Source organism: Genypterus blacodes, unplaced genomic scaffold, assembly GCF_046128005.1.
Source record: "Genypterus blacodes isolate CSIRO-AG114 ecotype Tasmania unplaced genomic scaffold, CSIRO-AGI_Gbla_v1 ptg000045l_1, whole genome shotgun sequence".
Classification (NCBI taxonomy): Eukaryota; Metazoa; Chordata; class Actinopteri; order Ophidiiformes; family Ophidiidae; genus Genypterus; species Genypterus blacodes.
Genome location: NW_027466858.1, coordinates 1443765 through 1470629, shown reverse-complemented (window position 1 = coordinate 1470629; position 26865 = coordinate 1443765). Strand labels below are relative to the sequence as shown.

Below are 26865 nucleotides of genomic sequence, written 5' to 3'. Positions count from 1 at the left end.
TTTTGAACACTTATCTTATTGTTTTAACCATATCATGCTGCCTTGCTCCTCTGCAAACAACCCCCTCGTACGCTATTTAAAAAATAATAACAATTTCAACCGAATTGATTTCATTGACATTAAAGAGCGGTTGGTCTACTACATATTTTGCCTCCTACAAACCAAAAGATACGATCAGTATATTACAATTACAATACGAGAAGCCGTTTCATGTAAGGAGAAATTGTGTTCCGTTACATGTCTGAATTTGCAGACATGTAACTGCTGACGACATCAATCAATATGACTGAAATACGCATTAGGGACAAAAGGAGAATACGTTTTAATCCTCTGTTGTTCTGTTCTGATGAGATTTACTAGAGATTGCTTGTCTAGATTGTTGTTTAGTTGCTCGTTCTACATGAGGGTCTGAGGGCGGCGGGGCGTCTGGTTACAAACACGGAGAGCCCGTGACCTGATCTGGAGCTGTGCTGGTGAACTTTGACCCACATTTCTCTCTGTTTGTCAGTGGCGTTATGAGGCCTAACATGACAAAGTGACATTTGATTTGAAGGTGACATGAAAGTTATATTTGATATACAATGAGGGCATAAGAGTACAGCTGCAGACAGAAACAGAAGCAGACAGATATTAAAAACAGTATATAATTGAGGTTTGGGGTTGATTTGATTTATTATTTATTATTTCTATTTTTATTCTTTATAGTACTGTGAAATAACTGATTTTATTTATTTTATTTATTTTATTTATTTTATTTATTTTATTTAAAAAAATTCTCTGAATATCTTTATTGCACTGAACACCAAAGCAAATTCCTTGTAAGTGAAAACCTACTTGGCAATAAAAACAATTTTGATTCTGATTTAGTATCTTAGTGTTAAGTGTTGTTGCTTTATCCCTCCTATATCTCAGTTGTCCCATATGAAATATTGCCTGTATTGGATTTTGGCCCAAAAAGAATAGCCTGTTCTGATGGTGTTATTGTTTTTAATAGTGAAGCGATTGTATTGTTTTATTGCTGCATTATTTTGTTTATCAGGCATGGATGAAAATGATGAAGAGGAGAGCTGCAGTATATACCCGGTATGTCATTACGCAATACCATTCACAGCACTACATTGTTTGAAAAAATATAATACAATGATTTAAAGTGGTTTTAGATTAATTTGTATCTTTTTGTTTTCAGAGGCTGGTGCCTCTCGGTAGTGAGATCAGGGCCAAGATGCAGCAGTTTGTGGAGGAAAGGACAGAAAGCACTTTGGTAACCACACAGGAATGGATTTGTGATTGATGCAGTGCAATGGGGTCTAATATACAATACTGCTTTTTCATCAAATGGGTCATAAATAATCCAATGAAATACTGAATATGGCAAAGATGAGGGTCATTTTACTCCAAGTAGACCTTGGGTTGTTCACATTTGGGCCCATGTGAACGTCAACTAAATCATCGGGATTTTCCATGACTCAGATTTTGTTCTTCTCCTGATTTCCCTGCAGTGGACAGCTGTGCTGATCGGAGCTGTGACTGTGGTTTCTGTCGTCGGTGTCATTGTGTTCCTGCTTTACCGAAAATACAAGGCCTCAAGTCAGTATCTATTCCATTTTCTTGTGTTTATTTGTGCAAGTGAGTAGATCACATTAAGACAACAAAACAATTCAGTGTGTGGGTAGAGACAAGAAGCCAAATGGAGCTAATTCATGGCCTCTAAATCACAGTGAAGTAATGAAGAAAGGAATGAAAAGTAACCTGTAAACAATATGAAATGACTCTTTAGAGGCATTCTGTGAGACTTTTGACCCTCTTTATCTAATTGAACATTGACCTAAAGTAATCAGATCACTTGGAATATGTAAAGTGTCAAATTGAGTAATTAGTTATAAGACAATTAATGATACAAGAAATAGTTTTGAATGTTTTCCTCCCTCATATTCATAATGTAGATTAAGGTAGATATAAGAAAAAAACCCAAAATCATTAACAGTGATTGGTGTCTGATGTGTTTCAGTGGCGGAGGCTGGTGTTCCTCACTATCGCTTCAGGAAGAGAGACAAAGTGATGTTCTATGGGAGGAAGATCATGAGGAAGGTCTGTCCCTTATCACATGTGGCACATTCTACCAACCATACTGATAAAAGCTCACAGATTACCATGCTGAGCAACATTTATGCTCCCACGGACACTTTGCACCCTTTTGATTTGAATGAAATCCATTTCCTTTGCTCTTGTGCCACCATCAAGACAGGATTGCATGTATCAGCCATGTATCAGAAGATCCCTTATTCTCAGCCTTCTGAAATCCCTCGCTGTTGTTGTTGTTACAGGTTCAGACGTTGTCGTCGGCCCCCACCGCTGCCCCCAACTCAGCGTCGCGGCAGAGAGTGAGGAAAAGGACCAAAGTCCTGTCTATAGCTCGCAAGTGAGTGCACACATGTGGCAGAGAGATAAGTAAACAGTTTAAGGTATGAGGAGGAGGTCAGAGGTCAGTACAGCTGCGGCTTGGACTGATTACAACACTTCAAGTACAAAACAGTATTCAGTCAGTATTAAACCAAGGTTTTATAAGGAAAAAACTTCGAAACACAAATCTGATACGATTCATCTATAAAGTTTCATTCAAGTCAATCAGAACATGCATGTTTGTAACTGCGCGCATGTGTGTGTGTGTGTGTGTGTGTGTGTGTGTTAGGATCCTGCGTATCCGGAGGGAGCCCCCTACCCTGCAGCCCAAGGAGCCTCCCCCCTCTTTGCTGGAGGCTGATCTGACTGAATTCGACGTACAGAACTCCCACCTGCCATCTGAAGTGCTGTACATGCTGAAGAATGTCCGGTAAAGAGCGGCAGAATGAACTATTAAAGCTCTTTGACCTCTGTGATGTTTAGTGGTGTGGTTACGGTGTATGTATGTGTGTTCCAGGGTGCTGGGCCACTTTGAGAAGCCTCTCTTCCTGGAGCTGTGTCGTCACATGGTGTTGCTCCAGCTCCACCAAGGAGAGATGCTCTTCCGCCCAGGCGACACGGATGACAGCATTTACGTAGTTCAGGACGGCCGCCTGGAGCTGTGCATCCACGAGAATGTAAGACCGGCATCATGGAAGTGATGGAAGGAACATTTTCATTCTTGTTCTTCACTCATGTTGAGCTATGGATGTGTTCTCTTGCTGCAGGATGGCACAGATGCGGTGGTAAAAGAGGTGTTGCCAGGAGACAGTGTCCACAGTTTGCTCAGTATCATGGACATCATCACAGTATGTCTTCACTCTTAAGTACTTTGGTTTAAGGGTTGTTACATACATGGCGATGCATACAGCTTTATCTGTATTTTAGGGTTATCCAGCACCATACAAGACGGTTTCTGCCCGGGCCGCTCTTCCCTCCAGTGTCCTTCGTCTTCCAGCTGTAGCATTCCAGTCCGTCTTTGAGAAATACCCTGAGACGCTGGTCCGTGTTATCCAGGTAAAGTGTAAAGTTTTCCTAATTTGTTCCATTAACACTGCAGTCTGCGTTGTCTCCATTTTCACACGTTTCTCTCCTGTGTAGATCATCATGGTGCGTCTGCAGAGAGTGACTTTTCTAGCCTTACACAACTACCTGGGCCTCACCACTGAGCTCTTCAATACGGTACTGTTTTACATGGAATTGTGGCATTTTACACTCGTATACATTTATACAGATGTGGCCTTGAAGTACTGCTGCCCTTGTATTGATTCAAATTAACTCAAATAATGCTGAAATTGAACAATCGTGGCTTTAATCTGCAGGAAAACAAAAAGGTGCTGAGAGGAACTTGAGTCTCATTCCAAATTTTTTGGTCAAAAATGCCAAAAGTTCATATTTACAGCATTTTTAAATTGATGCAATCTTCACTGAGTGCAAACCTGTAAGGAATCTGATCAGTGTGTATGTATTTTGTGTGTGACAGGACAGCCAAGCCATCCCGATGGTGTCTGTGGCCAACATCCTCGGCGACGCCCATCCACACAGAGGCTTTCGCAGGCAGCCGTCACACTCCGACAATCTGGGCTCTGACAGAACCGATACGGGTCCGGACCAACCAACCTGTGTCTTTGGTTAGATTGTTATAATGTGTTTAATAATATATAATGTGTTATCTGTATGTTGTCGGACCATAACAGACAACGTGAAGTCAGAGATGTCCATACCCAAATACAGGAAATCTCGCTCCCAGTCCACCCCACTGGCTGTTACAGGTAAACACACACAAGCATAATAAACAGTATGATAACAACTCAGTTTCAAATGTAAATGAACCGCAATGACCGGTGTGTGACTGTGAGCTCTTTGTGTCATGCAGGCGATATGTCAGCTGACCTCTTCAACGTGTACGAACGGGCTAAAGTGGACAAGGACGAGCCTCCAAGTCCTGTGAAGGTCACTTTCTCTCCAGGCTTCAGCATTTAATATACTGCAGACAAGGCATGGAGATGTTAGAGGCAGGGTAGTCACGGGGGGGCGGGAGGGGTTGCTGGTTTGAATCCATGCTGGAAACATTCAGATCTCAGGGTTGAGTTGTCGTGGTGGTTGTTTTTTTGCTTGCTTGAATCACTAAGGGGTTGAGGATGATTGACATATAATGCTGAGGCATGGCCGTGTGTATTCAGCTACAACATAAAGTCCAGTTTGAGTTTTAGTTCAAAGTCTCAATCTGTCTGTCCCATCTTCTCTGCTCCTTCCAGTCGATTCTGAAGAAGACCGTGACGTTGCAGCGTACTCCCTCAGCTGTTTACCACTATAGCGATGCTGGTGGAGGTGGAGGTGGAGGTGGAGGTGGAGGACACGGCCCCCATAACAAAGTCAACGCCATTTTCCAAGCTGCCAAGAAGGATCTGCTGCAGGTCATCCAGATACAGGTACGGTCAGAGCGGCCTGTGCTGCCTCTCAGACAGAACCACTGGGGGATTTGATTAGAATGTGAAATTGCTAAACAGTTGAAAAACATTTCCAAAGATTCATGGTTAGATTGCCTGGAACGGTCTTCAGAGGATGAACCTTTCATTTTGAACTCTACATGAGCTTTCCTGTAGCGCATCGCCAACTCAAACATTCCATTTTAACTAACTGACAACGCTTATGCCTATATTTCAAAATATATCTGAACCAAAGTTTTGCAGACATTTTCATGTTTTGAATTCCATATCGACAGGAAAGTTGGAACAGTTATAATAATGTATGCATGTTTAGTTAAATGAATATTATTGTGTACTTCTGAGGCGTCTTTTGACATCTTTAATGATGTCATTTTGATGTCTTTAGGACCCAAATCTGCTCGAGGGGAGAGTGAACATTCGTCATGTCAAAGCTGGTTGTGTTGTCCACAACCAGGGAGACCAGGTCAGTCATTTTATTTAATATGGATGTATCTATTCTCTCGTTTTGGAGAGTAAATGGTCAAAATCCACCCCATATATTTCTAAATAATAGAAGTAGATATAGAGTACATATTGACTCATTGTAATGATCACTGCTTGTAGCTTCAGGTTCTACTATTTCCCCACATTCCCTCTAAGCTGTGTGTGATCCTGGCACCTAATACTTGTGTGTGCGTTTCCCAGGATGTGAGTGTGGAGTTTGTGATCTCCGGGGCGCTCCACGTTTACCAGCGCATGATTGATCGAGACGAAGAGAGCCTACTGTTTGTCACACACCCGGGGGAGATGGTGGGCCACCTGGCCGTGCTCACCGGGGAGCCTCTCATCTTCAGCGTCCGAGCTCAACGAGACTGCACATTCCTCTCCATTACCAAAGCCCACTTCTACGAGTAGGATGCAACACACACACACACACACACACTGTTATTATTGTTGTTGTTGTTGTTGTTCTTTGCTTTACCATAGATTTGTGTTTGCATCCTCACAGGATAATGCGCCAGGAGCCCAGGGTGGTGTTGAATGTGGCTCACACTGTGGTGAAGAGGGTGTCGTCCTTCGTCAGACAGATCGACTTCGCCCTGGACTGGATGGCTGTGGAGGCCGGCCGCCCTGTCTACAGGTAGATACTTACTAAAGACTTGGTACATCACAACAAAGGTCACTCTGTTGTTCATCTTTATGCTTAAGATTCTGAAGTTCGAAAGAAGAATTCTATGAAACTGTGTGTGTGTGTGTGTAATAATGTGGGTCCTGCCATTTCACGAGTGCCTGATTATGTTTGAAGACAGGGAGACAAGTCAGACAGCACCTTCATCGTCCTCAGCGGCCGACTGCGTTCCGTCATCGCAAAGGATGATGGGAAGAAGGAGCTGGCAGGAGAGTACGGTCGAGGGGATCTGATCGGTGTGGTGAGTGTGTGGTCTGCTTTCCCGTCCTGACTGTAGTAGCATTTCCCCTGCAGTGTGTCCGAGTGTGTTATTGTTTTACCACTGGACTCATCTGTAGCATTGCAGCTTCATTGTAGCGTCCGATTGGAGATAATAAGACCCCGGTTGTTCTGTGGACTGTCCAGGTGGAGGCGCTGACACACATGAACCGAGCCACCACCGTCCACGCCGTCCGGGACTCTGAGCTTGCCAAGCTGCCCGAAGGAGCTCTGAACTCCATCAAGAGGAGGTATCCTCAGGTCGTCACCCGGCTCATCCATCTGCTGGGTCAGAAGATCCTTGGCAACATGCAGCAGGTCAATGGACCTTTGGCCGGTACTCCACACACATACACACACACACTGCTGTTTGTTGCACGTCTTGTGTATATAGATTTGTACATGGTATATACAGCATTTTCCAACCGCGCCCTCCTTTGTCCCTGCAGCTCGTAACCTGGCCCTCCACACCCCCACCAGCAAGTGGGATGCTGGGAGCCCGGCCTCTAACCTGTCCACTGTGACCATCCTGCCTGTGTCTGAGGACGTTCCACTCACTTCCTTCACTCTGGAGCTGCAGCATGCTCTTACTGGCATTGGTAAACACACACACACACACACACACACACACAGCCATAGTAAATGATATGATTCACACATTTTTCTGTTTCTTCAGGCCCCATTCTTCTCCTGACCAGTGACATCATCAAACAGCGACTGGGCGCTGCTGCACTCGACAGGTAGATGTCTGGATCAGATACACACAGTTTCCACCAGACCCACAATGCATTGATGGTTTAATGTTTGCTTTTTTTGAGTTGAGCAGACAGAAAGGCTGAGTGTATTTAGTAAACATGAACTACATGAGGTCAATACATTGTAATAGCTCTGCAAATATGGATGTTAGTTTGCATGTTTAGGTTGATCTAATGGAGTCTGGCTGATGCTTGTTCCTCTCCTCTCAAGTGTCCACGAGTACCGTCTGTCCAGTTGGCTGGGCCAGCAGGAGGACATCCACCGCATCGTCCTCTACCAGTCTGACTCCACCCTCACGCCTTGGACCCAGCGAAGCATCCGCCAGGCCGACTGCATCATCATAGTGGGCCTGGGCGAGCAGGAGCCCGCTGTGGGCGAGGTCAGTTTAGATACGACTCCTACACATTCACAGCTAAAACACACAGCATGCTCTCATCTGATCTGTGTGACTGTATGCTACACTAATGCTACGGCTCAGATTGTGCTGAGTCATTAGCATGCAAATAGTCGTGATTCATAATTTGAGTCGTTCCTTCTCTCTTCAGGCCAGCATTTTACTAGAAGAAGACCAGACAGTTCCCCTGGCTTGCTGGGCCTTTGTGGAGATGTGCACTCTATTCTGTGCTTTTCTATTTATTAAATCAGTTCTTTTGTTTTGGTGTTTAGCACTATTTTGTTACAAACTGAAATGGGATACAAGAGAGAAGGTTCTGGTATAATCTGATCAGACCAGAGGGGTGAAACTTAATAGATAAAACACAATAAAGAGATCTGATGTCCTGCCTCCTCTCTGTGTCGGCTGTTTCACCGGCCTCAGCCCATTAATGATGCTTTCTGTCATCTTTGCCTTATTTACATTCTCTCTGCAGTACGTCTCTGTGATGGCACTTTCAGTCTAAATAAGTGTGACTCATCGTCTTTGTTTGGTTCCCCTCCTCCTGTAGTTGGAGCGAATGTTGGAGGGCAGTGCGGTCCGCGCTCAGAAGCAGCTGGTGTTGCTGCACAGGGAGGATGGCCCTCCGCCCAGAGGGACGGCCGAGTGGCTCAACATGCGGACCTGGATCTCCAGACACCATCACCTCTCCTGCCCCCGCAGAGTCTTCACCAGGAGGAGCTTACCCAAACTGGTACTGCAGCGCACGCAGGAAACACACACACACACACAGTGGGACACATGAACACATTCTAAAGTTTCAGCTCATGATAAATAACACTTCACTAAGTAAACAAAGGTTACTAACGTACACACACAAATGAGGACCTTCTTACTCAGCATTTTGAGGACGCTGTTGATACGTGTGTGTGTGTCTGTCTGTGTGTGTGTGTGTGTTTCAGAGGGAGATGTACCAGCGTGTGTTTGAGAAGCCTCCAGATACTCACTCTGACTTCTCCCGTCTTGCCAGGATCCTGACAGGAAACACTATAGCCCTGGTGCTGGGTGGGGGCGGAGCCAGGTACTGACTTCACATGGACCATTTCTATATGTACAATTAATATATGATGTATTTCAGTTAACACTTATTCTCTATCTTATTATTATTATTATTATTATTTTGTAATATGTATATACATTTGAACATATGGACGAATCAGCCAACACATCGTCTCCACAACAGCTGATCAGGCCTTCCGTATCCATGACAATGAGATAAATAAGTCCAGGTCAGGATGTAGGAATCAGCTGTTTAATCTCTTCTCAGTGGTGGAAGGGTCAAGCTTATGTTAAATTGAGGCTGAGGTCATAGATCAGGCTGGGGTCGAGGCAACAAGCAGGCTGGTGAATCGAACACAAAGTACAGGGAAACAAAAAGAAGTCAAATCTCCTCCTACAACTCTAGCTGTTTTTTTTTAACATTACTCACCATTTTGCTCCAATTTGCTCCAATATTGTCGCGTTATTTTCCAAATCTCCATGGAAAAGAGATGCATATTATATCAAGAGGTGTAATTTACTCAAAGGCCAATCGTGGATTTTCAAAATAAAAGACAAAACAATGAAATCCTATATTATAAGTAACATTAGTGTTTTTTTTAAATGTCCTCAGCAATTGAGTGTGTTTGTGGTTTGCACCTCACTTAGTCTTTGGTCTGAGCTCTTTTGCTCTGTTCATGGTGACATCCTCTTTGGGTTTGTCTGTTTCCTTTCCTTACTGCTCCGGCTGGTCCTGGAGCTCCTGCAAGGTGTGTGTTTGTGTCTGCTCTGAGGTGACAGACCCAGTAGGACAGTGTTTAGATAAGTTGCTTGTATGTGTCTGTTTACGTCGCCTACTTCCTGTCGTGTTTGCTCTACTCTCTGATACGTGTGTGAGTTTGTTAGGTTAGGCAGTAACTCAAGTCATCTTAAAGAGACGATTCAGTCTTTATTGGGCAAAATCTTCCTCCTAACCTAACAAGTGAAACATGCAATTTCACTGCGTAGACAGAATGGTTCATGTTTTGATGTTAAACATGAGAGTGAAGGCGATGTTGCATGCTGTGATCTGACGGAGGTCTCACTGTGTTCAGGGGCTGCTCTCAGGTCGGCATCCTGCGGGCGCTGAACGATGCAGGGATACCTATCGACATGGTGGGCGGCACCTCCATCGGCTCCTTAATGGGAGCGCTGTACGCCGAGGAGAAGAGCAGCAGTCGCATGAGGGTCCGGGCCCGCGAGTGGGCCATGGTGGGTGAAGATACTGGGACCCATACCTGTCATGTCCAAAAACACACAGTCTCTGTTCAATCTGATGGGTGTGATGAAGTGCTGATGTCTGGGTGTCGTCTGCTCCTCAGGATATGACCTCCATCTTCAAGAAGGTTTTGGATCTGACGTACCCGGTCACCTCCATGTTCTCTGGAGCTTCTTTTAACTCCAGCATTAGCTCCGTCTTCAAAGACAAACAGATCGAGGTAAAGTGATGACTCCTCCAACTGTAGAGCTAAACTACATCCTCTCCATTTGTCCATGAGATCTTACTCTTCAGGCTTCAAGCAAAGCAGGACGAGCATACCCTCTTGCTGGTTCTGCTGTGCGAGAACCTCTACATGTAATCTGACTCTTGTGCTTTCATTGCCTCTCATCTTCCTCAGGACTTGTGGCTTCCGTACTTCAACATCACAACAGATATCACAGCTTCAGCCATGAGAGTTCACACAGACGGTCTGCCTCCTCTTCTGTTTCCCTTTCTCCTGTGTGATATACATTTTATATATTGAGGTTTGCTGTTCTGTCAGTTTCTCCAAATGAATTCAGACTTAACTCTTCAAACTCCAGGTTCGCTGTGGCGTTACGTCCGAGCCAGTATGTCGCTGTCCGGTTACCTGCCGCCGCTTTGTGATCCCAAAGACGGACACTTGCTCATGGATGGAGGTTACATCAACAACCTGCCTGGTGAGTAAAGCTGAGAGCGCACAGGATCTGAACGTGTGTGTGTGACTAATGCCAAAGCAATGAAAAGGGGTTGAGCAATATGACAAAGAGGTGCTTTGGAGGGAGGAGTTTCAGATGAACAGGTGATTTTTGTTTGCTTTGGGAACACGTGGGTCCGAAGGAAGTAAGTACATCTCATGCAACTTGACCTTTTCTGTGTCTAGCTGACGTGGCTCGCTCCATGGGGGCCAAAGTCGTGATCGCAATCGATGTCGGCAGCCGCGACGAAACCAACCTCACCAACTACGGCGACTCCCTGAACGGGTGGTGGCTCCTGTGGAAACGCTTTAACCCACTGGCCGAGAGAATCAAGGTACAGTAAGAAGGCCCAGACATCATTCAATTACAAAGAATGCTACAAAACATCTGTGCTGGCCTTCAAACACCTGTCCTCTGCTGAAGGTCCTGAACATGGCGGAGATCCAGACGCGCCTGGCTTACGTCTGCTGTGTCCGGCAGCTGGAGCTCGTCAGAGACAGCGAATATTGCGAGTATATCCGGCCACCCATCGACCGCTACGGCACGCTGGAGTTCGGCAAGTTTGACGAGATCACCGTGAGTCGCCCCCCCCTCTGTTCCTCATCGCTCTTCCCTCTGCTGACTCTGAAGCTCTTTGAATCCCTGATCGTCCTTCCCCCATCTCCAGGACGTGGGATACCAGCACGGGACGACGCTGTTCGACGTGTGGAAGCGTAGCGGAGTGATGGACAGCATGCTGAAGGACAGACATCAGGAGGAGTTCCATAAGACCAAAACTGGACATGTGAGTGCACCGCCAGTGTGAGCACCGTGTCATCTGGTGTCCCCGCAAGCTGTAGGACACAGAGAGGCGGAGTGACGTAGGAAATGTGTTTAAATAAGTTCAGTGAAGGACAGAAGAACAGTCAAGTGCTCCCTTCCTGTGAGAGCGGCTGTTTTAGATTCACATCATAAACAAAAGATGTAAGTTAATGGCTCTGAGTTTTTTCTTAAAGGTGGTCACCTGCCCAAACGCCTCCTTCACTGATCTGGCAGAGATTGTGTCAAGAATTGAATCAGTCAAGACCGCCCCGATTGAAGGTGAGTTAATATAACATCATTAATCACTTCTTAACTTCCTTTGGGATATTGTGTTGTATTTCATGAGGAGTGCTGAGTTTCTGTCTCATCTCTGTGCCTTCAGAGGAATTGTCTGATGAATACCAAACAGATTATGACGAGGACGCAGTGGAGAGCGCCCTGTCCGACTACGAGGCGTTTAACCCCAACAGCGAACTCACCGAGGAAGAGGAGACGGCCGACACGGCTGACACGGCGGACACTGGCGAAACGGTAAGTACAAAAATAAGAAGGAGTAATACTTCATCATCAGGTGTTTGTTTCTCATCACCACAAGGATTTGGACAACATTTGACTTTACATTTTTTCTTAACAGGACGAGGAAATTCAAATCAGAAGTCGGCGTCGACAAAAAATTCCTGGAGATCCTCGACCATGACGTCCAGCAGAGTCCCAACATTTTGGCCATAATTAACACTTTTCAATGCACTTTTCATACCTCTGTTAACTTTTGATGAAGTGCACTAAGTTGCCGTTTCATACGCACAGCTGATGCTCTCGATTCAGTAAACGACTCCACAGCTTGTTCACTATCTCGCTGAAGGACCTTTAACAAAAGGCTGCAGATGCTTTAAGGTACATTAACATGTCGGTTAACCGCGGGCGTCTCATTGCTCAGGCATTCTGCTGGGTAAAGAGTCTTCTGGACAAGGTATGAAGTTCATACCATAGTGGAATCAGACTGTAACTGAAGGCTCCCATGTTGTTGGAGCTCTTAAAGTGCTTATGCTTCTATGCTTCTGATGCCTTACAGCTCACTTCTAATACAGTGTTATCCTCATCTACGTCAGAGTGAGATGAAGGTTATGAGTTTGACAAGTATATATTAACAGACTATAAGCTTTTTTTATACAGGCAAACAAATCACACCATGAATGTATTTTTCACATGGAAAACCTTTATTTCATGTTTTCTACTCCCTCTCTTTATATTGGGTCTGGAAGTTCAGTTAAGGTGAAAGTTGACACCTTTGTGATGGAAGTAACTGGCTATTGCATTAAATATAAGAAGAGGGATAAAAGGAGACATGACCTGCTGTAGATGGTCAGTTGATACTGTATATATAAATATGAGATAATATTCAAAGAGTAAGAACGTTCAGAAAGAGTTTGAACGAGCATCAATGCAAACTGAAGGTTTTGGTCGCTCCTGTGGTCTTTTGTGTAATAGTGACTGATTATTAATGTTATTGATTGAACAAAAAAAGGGATTATGTGTATATCAGTGTAGTTGTTTAATTTAATTATTATTTTAGTGTCTGTTGATGTTTGTTGTTTTTAGTTCATAGAGAAACGACACAAACTAGAATACTTTGTTGAAAGTAAATGACTCGCCGTCTCACGGTTGGGAATGTGTAAGGAACAAACTGAAGTAGTGGAAAATGCACTATGACTGTCAGGATGCAGGTGGGAATGAGCCAAACTGATCCCAAATGATGGAAATGTGCCTGGAAAAGCAGCAGTTATGCTGCTGAAGTTGGAGCAAACAGCTGCTGCCATCTTCACATAAATGTATTACTACCCTCGGCCCAGATGTTGAGCTACATGAGGAATGTTTTGACACTGTGTGACTGCCAATGCTGCCAAGGTAACCAGTGATTGTGAAGTATTTATCATGTGTATTGTCAGTTTAATACTAAAACATTAATCTGTCAAAAAGTCTGTTATTGTACACTAAAGCAGTGTTAATATTTTATTTTTATTTACTGTAATTCTTTGTTTTACTATATTACAGTGCCTAATTATTGTAGTATTTATGCTTTTCTGTTGCTACGGTGCTGTGACTTTTGTCAGTTAACCAATAAAAATGAAATCATGCTACATATCAAACCTGAGTCTCTACAATAAAGTACACACACACACACACACACACACACACACACACACACACACACACACACACACACACACACACACACACACACACACACACACACACACACACACACACACACACACACACACACACACACACACACACACACACACACACACACGAGCTCATGACTCCTGCCACTGAAATTGAGTGGAAGTCCTCCGTCTCCGTCTCTATGTCAGAAACCAAAGAAGCCATCATCCAACAACAAGCTGCTCGGGTTCCTGACACGGAAGTTGACCGTCTACGAGTCGACATCTCAAATGTTGCAGGCGTCAATTTCTGGCCACTGTGTGTGAGGACTGACTGAAGGTGGCTGGACTGTCCACAACATCTTGTCTCTTTGTTTTTATTGCATAGAAAATGTATTCAGTAGTAACAAATGTTTTGCAGAGTAATCTCTGAGCTTATACACAATACACAAGTCATCAACATCATGGTCACACTAAGCAATTAAGATTTTAGAAAACTACTCTCAGTAAAGATGTTATAAGATAATGCTGTGATTATTTACTTACACAAATCAAACTTTACATAGATTAGACAAACATTTCCCATCAGCTGGATGTGAGTGTGGAAGCTTCTAGAGCCTCCTATCAGACGCTTTAAGTCAAATCATTTCTCAGGTTTGGTGAAGCTAGCTTGTAACAGACCTGTTGGTGCAAAATACATCTCACATTTTCAGTCACCATTTACAGTCAAAAGTGAACGAAGACAGTGATAGATCAAAGAATCCTGTGATAAAAAATACATAAACCATCTAATACAAAATATACAAAATATAAATTGAAGCAGTATTAATTTGGAAAGTCTGTCTGCTATCTCCAGAACTAACCCGATAAAGATCAACCACAGATTACAACAATCTGTTTTAAAATGTGGGCCTGTCTCTTTCTCATGGTAAGCAGTGCACAATTTTATAGGCTTTTAAAAATAGACACTTTTATTTATCACAAGAAGCTGAGTAATGAACTGAATATAGCTTAAGAAACAAGACAGCTGTGTTTCGGCAGCGTCTTATTTTCCATCTTTCCTTACTTCTCGCTCCTTGTGTGAACTTGAAAACCGGTCTGGTCGATCATCGTGCGTGACGTCCCCAAGCCCTTATTTCTGCTGAGGCTTAAGGGGCGGAGCTACAAGCAAGGAAACACGAGACCATCCTACACTGAAGTGAGATCAGACTGCCACGCCCCCTTCAGTGGGAATCTGTTTCCTGATTGGATAGATCTGCTGTAGCTGATCTGACAGCAGACGGCACAGACACAATCATCAAACTACAACAACTCAGGTGTGAAGCTTCTCCCGTTATCTCAGTGTGTGTTCAGTGGAGATCTGAATGCAACAATATATTAACTCTTCTGATATCACCGCAACTCGCAGCGTTGGTCCGTTTAATGGAACATCCTGAGTGGAAAGTCACTGAAGTATGCATGGGTTGCTCAAATGACGTAAGGAGATTTCCTCACTTAGTTTGATGAGGTTTACTGCTCAGGATGATGTCACATGGTTTGGTAAGCAGTGAAATACCTGATTCTCTCTCGTCTGACTTGAAAATGAGACGACAAAGTCTTCACACTGATGAAGATTAAAGACAAAATGATATTTCCAGCTGGAAGTTACAGCTGGATTTCACTTTGGTCCTCATTTTGTGATTTTCTATTCAATTAAGTTGAGTTATATGTTTATGCTGGAAAAGGAGAGATGTCATTATGTTTTGACATTTCATAGACTAAACACTTGAAAGACATGAGTTTAGTTGGAGTCATTTGAACTTAAACGATATTACAGAAATGGGGAGAAAGGGCAGAAGTGTTATCCTGCTGGAGCTGCCTTTCACCTTGAAGCACCTCCCACTGAAATTTAAAACTGAAAACCAGTAAGATTCCACGTGTGGAACGTCGTATCAGACCACAGTTTCAGGGGCATCATCCTCCTTGTCTGCCATGTCCCCCGAATACATGAAGGTCTGAAGGAAGCCGGTGGGGAACGCTGGCTTGTAGGACCAATTATGCCTCATATTGGTGAAAGGAAAAGATGAGGAGAGGCGCACGGACGACCTGTCGCTTTCAGCCGGGATGATCTGGGCCCAGTTTCTTTGGTGGGTGAGGGCTAAGGTGCAGTCGTGACAGTCCAGTTGCCTTTTCAGTCCCTGGATTTGATCCAGAAGGTCGGACATTTTGCTAAGGACGGTGACCAACCCACCTCCAAAGATCTGGACCTCTTGAATCCAGCGGAGGTATCTCTGCATCCACACACGGACCGCCGGTCCCTCCAGACAGGGCAGCAGCAGGCCGTGGTAGTCCAACGGTTTGCTCTGCCACATTTCATAGAACTCTCTGATGGATGAGGACGGCTGTGGAGAGTCGGGGGAAAGCATCCAGCGGCTGATGCGCTTCACCCGCAGGATCTTCTTCAGGCTGTCGGCCTCCTCCTTGAAGAAGCCTTTCTTTGGAGGAGTCTTGAAGACTGAATTGGGCAAGGAGAGCTGTCTCTGGTGCTGCAAGAGTAACACAAGTTTCATTTGATAAAAACTTTCATTTATACTGCCACACCTTGTTCATGACACCACTATGAAGTCGCTGCAAGTTTTTGTTCAGTTTGTTTTGTTATTACCTTAGAGCGGTGAGACGGTCTCCCAGGCTGCTTGGGTTTCTCCACATACAAAGGGTTAATTAGCAGATCCTGGGCTTTGCAGTCAAACTGGACTGACCAGTCCCACACAGTGGGCCAGCTCACCGGGCCTCTGTGTACATGAGGGGAATCAGCCTGCCGACACAAAGATGGAAACACACTTACTTACTAAACTATTTTGTCATGTTACTTATCTTTATACATTTTCACTGCAAAAGTACAAAGTGCACAATGAGTTTGTTCATTCAGAGACCAAGGAGCCAAATACACACAGGAAACACAAAGTTAGTAAACACTTTGGAATCTCAGATTTCAGATAAGATTGAGATTGGGCTGTGGGCTGTCAAGCTATATGTCAAGCTCTATGAAAGAAATACACACACACACACACAAAGTGTTACTGAGTTTGTTACAGAGCTGTAAGTAGCTGTAGCTGTAAGAATTCCGTTATTTGTAGCTCTGTTTATTATTATTATTTAGTGACCAGTACATGTCTATGTGCTCGTTTGTACAGTATATGCTTGTGCATTTAATATATATTTAAATGAAATCTCTGCTCATTTCTTGTCAGAATCCACCGTTGCTGCAGAATTTTCCAGAATTTCTTTAATTTTATCATTTTATAAAATGTTGTGTGGTCAAGTCTTCGTTTCAATTTTTTGTTTTGGCAGCCAGTGAATGCTTGAACTGTTCGCAAGGTTGCCCAGGAATATTGTAAAGTGCAACAAGTGACATGGACCAACACCCGTGTCCTTATTTCAAGTAAAGGTTTCTGTATACAGGAATCAAAGAATCCGACTAGATCAATTTCGACATCATCCTTTGTGTTTTCAATGTGAAAGTGGAGTTTAGGTGAATGCACTCACTGTGAAGTTGCTGGCTCTGTGATAAGGGGAGTTGAAGAGGAACGTGCAGAAGACTGGAACATGAAGGCTGTCGGACAGAACAGTCAGGTAGGTTTCAGAGAACTGGAAGGCTGGAGCGTGTTGCTGGAAGAGCTGCCACACACACTCGAGGAAAAGCAGGAACACCGGGGAAACATTCTGAGTGAGGAGGGGACAGAAGGGACAAATCAAGCAACGTCTTCAAATAACTTCTAAACATTAAACCACAAGATAGAATTTAGTGCCATGTCTGTTTTTGATTGGGTCGAGACTTCCAAACCCCATTTTCGGGCTCTTGTCTGTCTTTTCTGCAGCAGCTACCTTGAAGAAAGCTCACCTCTTTGTCCTTCATATGCAGCTGGTTGCAGCGCTCCAAGAAGTTGTGTCCACCTGCTACCCATTCCTTCTGAACCAGGCTCTGGAAACCTGGCAAGGTCCTGTAGAAGGGGTCCAGCATCAACTGGACCAGACTGGAGATCACGCAGCAAAGATCTGAACCTCCCTCCTCTGGAACAGTCAGATATCATCAGAATGGCAGGTTAGTGGTGTTGTTGATGTAATGATACATGACATGATGCTGACATTAGTTTGACCTACCCATGATTACAACATTGGTGTTTTCCTTTTCAAGACACTCCACTACCTGCACTGCTTTCTGAAGGCATTGCCTGAAATACAAAAACCTGTGTTAGCACAACTTCAGTGTCCATCACACCTGCGTGAAAAGGAAAGGGAAATAAGAAATGAGCTCACTTGATGGTATCCAACCAGCCACAGGTGTCGAGTGAGGACATCCACTTCATGTCCGATACCCAAAAGTCATTTGTATTTTCTGTGGGAAAACACAAAATTACAAATGACAAATCATGGAACCTGCAAGGAACACTTTTATTTCAGAAGCATCCTGATTTTGGAACAAAGCTCAACAAAGCCCCCTTAGGCAAGACAAGAGACTTTTAGTAAATGTGAATTTACAGCCTTATGGAAACGTCACTATCAGGTACTCAACTGACCAATGAGAAACAGCTGCTTAAACTTGTTGTAGGATAGCTGGATGTCCTGGATGGGGGGCAGAGTGTCAGACAGGTCCTCTATCTTCACTGAGCAAAGGTAGTTGTCAGCCACAGCTATATGCATTCTGCAAAACCAAAAACAAGCAGCGTGAAGACGATTCATTATTATTCTACCCCAAAGAACAGAAAATATGTGAAGTGGTTAAGACGAGATGTCCCTCTCCTGAATCACATCTATTTGGGTTCTCATTTATGAATGGAATACATTGTTTGCTGGCCCATAGGTGTGTTATCCAGCACTCCCACCCTGTAGAAGAAGGAGCTCTCTTGTGTTCTGTCTCTTGAGTGGCTGTTTGGTGTCTGGTCGCTCCTCACTGCACCGAGTTAGTCCTGGTGTGAAGGCCTCAGGCACAGGAATGTCAGATTTTGTGTTTTTTGCTGATCTGGTTTCTGTTTTGACAACCGGCCATGTCTCCTTCGCTTTTCTAGTTTATCCAGAGATATAACTCAACATAACAGCAGTTCAATGCCACAGCTGATTCTTACTTGTCCATGAAAGCATTTTGGTCATTTTCTTCTGGGAGCAACGGCAGGGATGCAGTTTTGAAGAGAGCACATCCACTCTGATGAGACCAACACCACAGCTGAAAGGACAACATATTCATTACTATCAGCTACTCAACGAATCCATGAAATAAGAACAAATAATTAAATGTTGGAGGGAAAAGACATATGACTTTGATGTGTTAGTAATATAAAAGCTTTGGTGCTCAATGTTGAAATAACAGAGAATGTTTTCCTACTCTTACTTGCATGATTAAATGTGCAGCTTCAGCATTGTCCTCTTGAGTTCTTACAGCTCAAATGTCCTATTTTCAGCATGTGACCTGTATGATGTCACCGTCTATCACCTGCGGCTGCACTGTGGCTAAGCTCAGGTGCACAATGTGACAAACATCTGACCCTGTAGAGATCTGCTGGAGCTTTATGCTGTGAGAATCTTGTGATTTGTTCATTTTACTTTGAGGAAGACAGTTGTATATTAAATACTAGTTATTTGTTATTGTATGATTGAGCCGTGTCTCCTCTCTGTGGTCCAGATTGATGTTTGGAATGTGACATAATGGAATTGGAACGGTGGAGTACAGAAGTTGAATGCTACTCCATTGAGCACCAGAGCTAAGTGAGTTAACCGAGGCATGATTGTTGACACCTACTGGTATTCCCTTTCCCTGGAATGCCATCATGTCTGCTTCCGAAACATTTGGAGGAACAATGAAAAACTGGGGCAAGCTGAAAGAAAATACATGTTTATCATTTAAAGCATGTATTCCAAGTCAGTGTGTAAAAATGCAGAATTAGAAAGGGGAGGGGTTTAAATCTCAGTTGAAGCATACTTACTGCTGCGATAAGTCAAAATTCTCATTCGCAGTGAACAACTGGCAGTTCCCTTTGGTCCTGCTCAGGTCTGCGGCCCAATCCTCAACCTGCTCAAACATCATGGTCCTCTGCTGCATCTGTACCCCTGTGGAAACAGATTGGATTAGTGGTCAAAGTCCCAGCACAAACCTGAACACATTAAGCTTATCTCTCTAACTGTTTATGGGCCGTATACACGTCTACCTGCCAGGAAAACCTTTGTGCTGTACCAGCTGTTTCTACAGGTTACTTACAGATTCACCAACACACAATAAGTGTGTGAGTCCCCGTCACCTCTACACTCAGTGTTTCCCCGGGCTTTCAGCACCTAGTAATGACTACTTTAATGTGGATGTCTGAACTTCCTCTTCCATTCCTGATGCTCTTTACAAGTTCATTGTGTTTTCATGTTTCAGCTTCTTCTGCAATTGTACAGCACTTTGGTCAGCATGTGATCTTTTGAAATGTTTTTAATACACTTGGCTTGACAAATCAACTCATCTAAACTCATCTGTAAATCTCAACTTCATTTCAATGAGATGGGAAGTCCTCAAATTCACAATCACTTTTCCTTTCAGCATCTAAAGAGAGATTGCATACCTGGAAAAGCCGTGTTTTCACAAAAGGAGAAGGCAAACACATTCTTCAGAGGCTTAGGCTCCAAACAGTGGTGGATAATTCCTTGGAAGATCTACAAAGAGAGCAGGAACATTAACAGAAAAGATTATGACAACAATAGTGGAGCAGCATACATCGGTACACTTGTAAATGTCGTAAAACAAAACGTAAATATCTGAATAGTGTTGTGTCAGTACCCTTTTTGCATCCTCCTCCTTACAGAAGGTTAGAGCAAACTGGAACACTCGCAGGTCTTTGCAGTGAATGATGATTTTAGAGGGGTATTTGTTCTTAACGAAGCTTCCTGTTATCAACTTCCGTTTGTCTTCATACACTGGAAGGAAAAGACAAATGACATCAGAGACACTGAAGAGAACAGATGTTTGGAATCATTGGCTGACAGACAGAGACGTATGCAAACTGTACCTCCGTAGATGCTGTCCACACAGGAGAGAGGGATGTCGTTTTCACCATAGAGTTTATTCTTGAAAAGCGGAGCCTGTAAACAACAGAACTGAATTAGATATGTATGCATGACACTGACCATGAAGCACAAATACATTCAGCTGATCCTTCTCACAGGATACACATAACACATCCCCGCCCAAACAGGAAGGAAATGAGTGTTTTGGAAAGACAAACACAACAGAGCTGCTGTGTCATTATGACTATTCATGCAGAAATGCTAGAATTGTCAACAACGATGATTGGATTTGTGGAGGAGTTGCCTCAAATTTGTATCAGCAGAACTTGAGCAGGTCTGTCAATAATTAAACCTGTGTGTTTGATAAAGACACAACAGACTGCAGCGAAAAGGATCATTGGTGCTGCACAATGATTTACTAAATATATTACTAACTCATTAAAAGCTGTGAGTATTTTATTTTGCTTGTCCGATCATAGACGGTCAGGACATTTGTTTCTGTTTGCGGCTGAAACATGTCGGTGTTTTCCACTGAGTGAACTTGGTGCACCAGGCAAAGTAATGTTCAAATGAAAAGCAAGAAAGCCAAGGCTGACAAAGGTGGAGTAGACATGACTCAGCGGTGTGGATGCAGACTTTCTGGATGACATCAGTGTTAAAAAACAGTTTTGTGACTCACCATCACATCCCCTGGTTCCTCTGCGCTGGTGAAAGACACACGGAAGTTGGTGCAAAGAAGAGTCCCAAAGACGCCGTGCTGGGACATTTCATCATGTGTCAGCTTCAGCACCGTGTTGGCACTACAGAACACCATCTCTCCTGTAAGATGATATCACAGTGATGTCATTAAATGCACCGTGAAAGTATAGCTTGAACAGCACATAAGTTGCCATAAAATGGATTAAAGACATACACAATTCAGCTTTAGAGTTTGGGAGCACATACATTTGTATACAAAAACAAACACAGGGCACATCTCTACATCGGGTGGACAGACAAGACCATTTGGCAAAGGTCCATAAATGATTAGGGGACTGGACGGATCATCTATTCCATGTGGCACCGTTTTCAGACCACCTTCAGGTAACCATTAACACCTCATGGGACCGCTGTCCCCGACGACACCCTATCATATTACATCACAGCTCAGGGCCTCTGGTAGGAGGAGCGGCTCTGCCTGTGGGAAATTGAGCTTCAAAACAGGATATTGTTACTGTTAACACTGTTACTAAAGGCAGAAGTCATAACATCACAAGATCACAGAGGTTGTGTGTTAGCTTTACAGCGATGCTGTTAACATTTACCAATCCTTTAGGCTTTAAGAATCAGAGTTATTGAATAAATGTATTAAATATATGGACAAAATGCACAGCAATGGTGTTTTGATTCACTGGTTCATTGTTCCAAACTCAAATCAACCACAGCAATCACTACAGTCTCCTCTGTCCTGGCGGTACCATGGGTGCCAGAGAGCCGTTCTGCTGAACAGACGTGTTCTTTGTCCTCAAATACAGAACACTGAGGAGAGACAGGTGTGTTTTGCTGCGATGGTAAAAGGAAATGGATATTGATCTGGATGGAATGAGCCACAGTGCTTTGGCTCGTTTCTGCTCTGCTGACCTGCGTTGGTGGTCAGATAATTGCCCGCTAATTGCCCGCTTCAAAGTTGTTCCTGGACTCATGAGGTGTGCACTCAGTTTTGTGCTGATGGATGGAAGCCGACTACATCTAGCTCCCGTATGGCTTCACCCAACTAAACAAACCCTGAAAGTAGAGAATCGGTGTGTCCCATTGCACACGATTCCCTGGAAATCAACGCGTGGAGGATTGAAAGGATGTTGCCTGTGATAAATCACATTGCACTGCCAAACTAAAATATTGTGTGAAGTTGAGTGGTGCCGCGGACAAAGAATCAGAGATGATGCAGAAAATAAACAACAAACCACAACACAACCAACAAATGTCCAAATTCTCAATCAAGTTAATCTGTGTCTAGTGTGACAACATTCAATCCAATATTCATATCCCTATTGGCCACTCTGTTTAAGACAGCAACTCTCTGATTCAATTCTTACCTGGTAATAAATCCGGATGTTTCTCCTCCTTTGCTGTTTCTTTCTCTGGGCGGATTTCCTGTAAATCAGAGTCCAAGTTTGAATTTAAACATTAAACACACTTTATAACTGTGCTTAACTAAATGACTGTTACAAGTCACAAGTCAAGTTATGAAGAATTTCCAATATCAAAAGAAAGTCCTTAAAACACTGCAGCTGTTTCCTTAAGTGTCAGACTGTGTGAACCTTCAGGTGCCATTTGATGTGTGCTCAGTTTTTTAGAAAACAATTGTGTGTAAATAAAGATTATCTTCGACCTCTCTGGCTGTTCTTGTGCCTTTCTTCATTTAGTTTAGATGTTGAGAATAATCACAGCTCATTGGGCAATGGAGCAACCCAGGTTCATTAGTAGTTGATGAGGAGTTAATAACTAAAACCAGTCACAGGGCAGTGGAATCTAATTCCTTCAGCAACTTTATGGGGGCCTTTGAGCCTTGTGCTCTAAATTCATTTGGATTCATAGATAATAGATTAACAGAAAGAGAACTTGGAACCTGGATCACAACCTGGATCACAATAATAACATAACTCAGACGCCAATCATCACACTGTGATAAGGTCTCCTGTTTGAAATGGATCTGGTTTTATGCAAAGTACAGCGGTATCTTTTTTGAATCACCTAGTTAATCCTGTTCTTGTACAGTATTTATTAACATTACTGTAGCACCATAAAGCAAACAATCTGCACGGTTTTGTAGTAATGTAGTAATAATAATGTAATGAATATACTACAGTGTGTGTGTGTGTGTGTGTGTGTGTGTGTGTGTGTGTGTGTGTGTGTGTGTGTGTGTGTGTGAAACCTGCACACATTCACAGGACACATCTAAAGAGAAGCATAACCGTGTCGTAAGATGGTGTGACAACAGTTCACTGACCCACTTTCTTTCGCTGTTTAGTAAGTATTCAAAGGTTGACAGGTTTTTTGTGGTTGCAGCTGTAAAATAGCTTCATTTACAATGGACATAGATGTATGTGAACCTGAATTAGCCCTGGTTAATAAAAAGGTTACTCTCACACACCCATGTTGTTGTGCACAGTGCGTGGAGGCTGAAACCACTCCAGTGCAGCACTTAAGCAGATATCTATCTGCATTGTAGCAGCACAAACAATAAGATCAAAGGTTGCGGGAAAATATGTGACAAGTAGTTGACAGTGACAGATTCTCAGGGCCACAAAGGAGACACAGCCCTTATGGACAGACTGGTCCATCGCCTATGGTTTGTGCAACACATGTTGACATATCGTCTTAACGAACAAACAGGAGCAAAAGCACAGTCTAAAATGAGTTCAACCTACACCAGTGTCACGTTATGTGCTCCATTACTCCAAGGCTTTAATACAAGATTACACCTGTCAGTACAAGTGTTCCTGTTTTTCCTGTAATATCATAATGCTGTACAGTTTGTCCCTTCCTGACCTTCCCTGTTGTAATCATTGATGCCAGGCACACCCCCAAGCCTTGACACAAGCAGCCTGACACAGATGGGTTCGCTCACCGCCCTCCCATTGCTACTTCCGGCTCCTGTCAAACACACTTCACTGGATCCATGTATCACTACGACAATCATCTGGAATCACTAAGGAACTGTATTCATGTGTGCACATCCTCACAAACAGCAAATGCAAACCTACAAACAGCAAGTTAAACAGAAAAACAAACAACACCTAACAAATCTACCAAGACTAATAAATAAACACTAAAGACAAACCAGCCAAAACAAAAACGAACGCACAACCACCAAAACAAACCACATCAACAGTAAAAACAACCACACTAACAGCAAAACAAAGTGGCCAACATATACAGCATTGGTAAAATCCCACTATAGAGCTGCCATGAACGCCTCATTAGCAGGTACCGTGTAATGGCAGTTATCCTGCGGAAATAACAGGCTAATCACTTCTAACAAAGTGGAAATGCACGGAAAGGCGCGTTGCTCGTTCTTTACTTTGTAAGCCGAACCCAGCCACGGGCCGCCCGCGTTGGACTGGAGTTTACTCGGAATGCTCGAACACAACACTTGCTTTGGGAGCGAACACGACAAGTTAAACGGTAGAAAGTTGGAGCGGAGTTTGCGGTCCCGCTTCTCAGAGGAAAGTAGCCCCACCCTGCCCTGTCCGGAGCAACTTCTTAGCCGCCGATAGCTCACTGTTAGCTGGGTGAAGGCTAGGGCGACTCTTCCATCTTACCTCTGGCGTCACGTAGGACACGAAGGACGGTTTGGCAGCTTTCCCTCCTCCGCTACCGAGACTCAACATTTTGACAGGCGGTGAAGAAGAGGCTAAGCTAGCTGCTAGCTCCGCGACCTGATAAGTACTCTCTCTCTCACACACACACTCAAGTCACTCACCCTCGCTCGCGTGCACTCTCTCTCTTCCTCACTCACCCTCGCTCTCGCACACTCTCTCTCTTTCTCACTCACCCTCGCTCGCGCACTCACTCACTCTCACTCACTCTCTCTCTCTCTCACCCTCGCTCGCGCGTACTCTCTCTCACCCTGACTCGCGCACTCTTTCTCGCTCTCTCTCATGCCAGCCTAGACTCTCACGGAGGCTAAACATGATGTCATGATATGATGTCATCAACAGAGAACTTCTCAACACTTCTCAATAGCTACTTTTCTTTCTAATGTCCACACATCAGTCAGTCAGGCTTCCATTAGTGGAAATCTCGGTCCCACACTCAGCTGGCAGGTCACTCAATATTCTGACATAATCTCAGTTTGGCCACCACAGCGCTCACATTGGCTACAAGAGTGTTCAGGTTGGCTCGCATCACAGCCTTGCTTATTGTTGTATTATAATTGTTGAGCTGTAGCAGTTTGATGAATTGCCACTGTGGTTGTTGTGCCCGTTACCATGACACTTATACCAGCTGATGTTTTTAATGTTTGATCATACCATGACTCAGGATAAGACTCAATAAAGGGGAAAATCAGTTCAACCTGGTCTATTATCTTTGCTGTACGCCACACATGAAGTCCCCTGCTTTTGTAGAATTGGATGAAGAGTGACGAATCTGACCTAAACACATTTGTCCATATCTCTTTAGGTACCTGGCAGAGGTGTCATCCTGGAGGAATGAGGGGGAGATGTATCCTCCTTCAATCATCTACAATGATGCTTTACATTGTCTCGTCATTTCAACATATTTTTGCTGGCTATTGTTGGTTGCTGTCCCACTGTTGGGTGTCCCTTTGCTTTAATTCACATGTACATCACACATTCTTGCTCTCCTGTTTTCTTTCTCTTCCTTTGGCTCTTGTATTCTTTTATTCCCCTTCTGTATGTTTAAAATCTCTCAAAAAAAATTGTCCCATAACACGATTACTCATTGTAATGCCAGATGCTATCTTGAATAAAAAATATTTAGCCAAAAAAAGGAAGTGTCAGGATTTCTGCATGGATTACTCATCAAAAGTAAAAAATAAACATTATACAAATTGTATTTATTCTCTTCAATGCTGACTGCATTATACCATCAAAAGGTGTGGTTAAGTCTGATGGTCTCAACAAACATGTTTATTTGACCTTTGACACTATCAAACCTCTTTTCAGTGACGCTTGTTTGCTTATCCAATTAAGATGAAGGAGGCACCAGTCTTTGATTAAAGTGAACACACTGGTGTAACTTATTGGTCATCGGTAGAAGCTCCAGAGCAGGAGTAGTGACCACTGGATTAAGATGCAGAGAGAAGCGGCCTAATTTACGTCATTTTGGCTTTACTAGAAAATGTCAAAACAAGCCAAGTGAAGCCTACAAACAATCCTGAACCATTATTGCTTCACCACAATTACAACACTGCAGGTTCAAACACTTCCCAATAACCAAGATCTAGACACAAGTTTGTATACCATTATGTACAGGCAGTAAATAGCAGAAAATTATTCACTCTGGAAATGTATTTATTCTGCAGATTGTAAAGCAGATAATACAGCTTAACAGGCAATCACAACAGGAACAACACTCAATTCCTACTGCCCTGTTACATTATTAAATCTTAAGGATTGAAATCAACAATGCAGCACCAAACCATGAAAACAGGCAAACAAGCCATATTTTTTTTTCCTATAACTGGGAAAAATTAATGTTAAAGCAAAACACTGTAACAATGTGAACACGGCCATGCTTCCATAAACTAAAGCCATTTCTTCTAGTTCAACATTATACAAATATTTCCCCGCACCTTGCAGTGCAGGAAACAAAGCTACAGTTAGGGATGACCACTTCACTACTCACAAAAGTTCTTCTGCATCTTAGTGCAATGCCACACACATTTAACTTAATTACAGCCGAGCCTTCAGACAT

At 43.5% G+C, this 26865-nt stretch overlaps 2 protein-coding genes and 1 long non-coding RNA gene across 4 annotated transcripts; 2 read left to right on the top strand and 1 right to left on the bottom strand.

The window, feature by feature from the left end:
- Window positions 1–245: 245 nt before the first annotated feature.
- pnpla7b (patatin-like phospholipase domain containing 7b) lies at window positions 246–13400 on the top strand. Its single transcript, XM_076149402.1, has 35 exons — window positions 246–553; window positions 1040–1083; window positions 1187–1261; window positions 1500–1587; window positions 2009–2088; window positions 2325–2419; window positions 2690–2830; window positions 2918–3077; window positions 3168–3248; window positions 3328–3456; window positions 3541–3621; window positions 3923–4043; window positions 4137–4211; window positions 4316–4392; window positions 4698–4871; window positions 5275–5352; window positions 5574–5779; window positions 5878–6009; window positions 6175–6298; window positions 6463–6652; window positions 6765–6914; window positions 6992–7055; window positions 7282–7450; window positions 8016–8198; window positions 8407–8525; window positions 9577–9733; window positions 9844–9960; window positions 10141–10210; window positions 10325–10441; window positions 10645–10793; window positions 10883–11035; window positions 11127–11243; window positions 11455–11539; window positions 11643–11791; window positions 11895–13400. Exons 2-35 carry the CDS (start codon window positions 1042–1044, stop codon window positions 11955–11957), a joined length of 4011 nt encoding a protein of 1336 aa, XP_076005517.1. The 5' UTR covers window positions 246–553; window positions 1040–1041; the 3' UTR covers window positions 11958–13400.
- A 656-nt stretch (window positions 13401–14056) lies between these two features.
- mtmr12 (myotubularin related protein 12) lies at window positions 14057–25088 on the bottom strand. 2 transcript variants are annotated; one of them, XM_076149403.1, is made up of 16 exons: window positions 24747–25088; window positions 22518–22575; window positions 21122–21261; window positions 20445–20517; window positions 20216–20352; window positions 20001–20091; window positions 19383–19506; window positions 19199–19274; window positions 18528–18625; window positions 17982–18106; window positions 17722–17800; window positions 17566–17636; window positions 17306–17475; window positions 16951–17127; window positions 16067–16219; window positions 14057–15950 (listed from the first exon to the last, which is right to left on the bottom strand). In XM_076149403.1, exons 1-16 carry the CDS (start codon window positions 24813–24815, stop codon window positions 15357–15359), a joined length of 2235 nt encoding a protein of 744 aa, XP_076005518.1. In that variant the 5' UTR covers window positions 24816–25088; the 3' UTR covers window positions 14057–15356. The 2 variants fall into 2 exon arrangements, with proteins under 2 accessions (XP_076005518.1, XP_076005519.1); XM_076149404.1 differs by lacking the exons at window positions 22518–22575; window positions 24747–25088 and adding an exon at window positions 21388–21570.
- Window positions 25089–25955: 867 nt separating this feature from the next.
- Window positions 25956–26628, top strand: LOC143000163 (uncharacterized). Its single transcript, XR_012963596.1, has 2 exons — window positions 25956–26364; window positions 26438–26628. It is a non-coding gene; the product is annotated as an uncharacterized LOC143000163 (long non-coding RNA).
- The last annotated feature ends 237 nt before the right edge of the window (window positions 26629–26865 follow it).

Excerpts from the sequence above, each read along its gene's own strand:
- pnpla7b (XM_076149402.1), top strand. The coding sequence starts at position 1,042 with ATGGATGAAAATGATGAAGAGGAGAGCTGCAGTATATACCCG. Across the intron at positions 1,262-1,499 it reads AAAGGACAGAAAGCACTTTG|TGGACAGCTGTGCTGATCGG; the intron begins GTAACCACACAG and ends ATTTCCCTGCAG. Across the intron at positions 3,249-3,327 it reads GTATCATGGACATCATCACA|GGTTATCCAGCACCATACAA; the intron begins GTATGTCTTCAC and ends TCTGTATTTTAG.
- mtmr12 (XM_076149403.1), bottom strand. The coding sequence starts at position 24,815 with ATGTTGAGTCTCGGTAGCGGAGGAGGGAAAGCTGCCAAACCGTCCTTC. Across the intron at positions 19,275-19,382 it reads AATTTTGACTTATCGCAGCA|CTTGCCCCAGTTTTTCATTG; the intron begins GTAAGTATGCTT and ends ATTTTCTTTCAG. Across the intron at positions 17,801-17,981 it reads TAAGCAGCTGTTTCTCATTG|AAAATACAAATGACTTTTGG; the intron begins GTCAGTTGAGTA and ends GTTTTCCCACAG.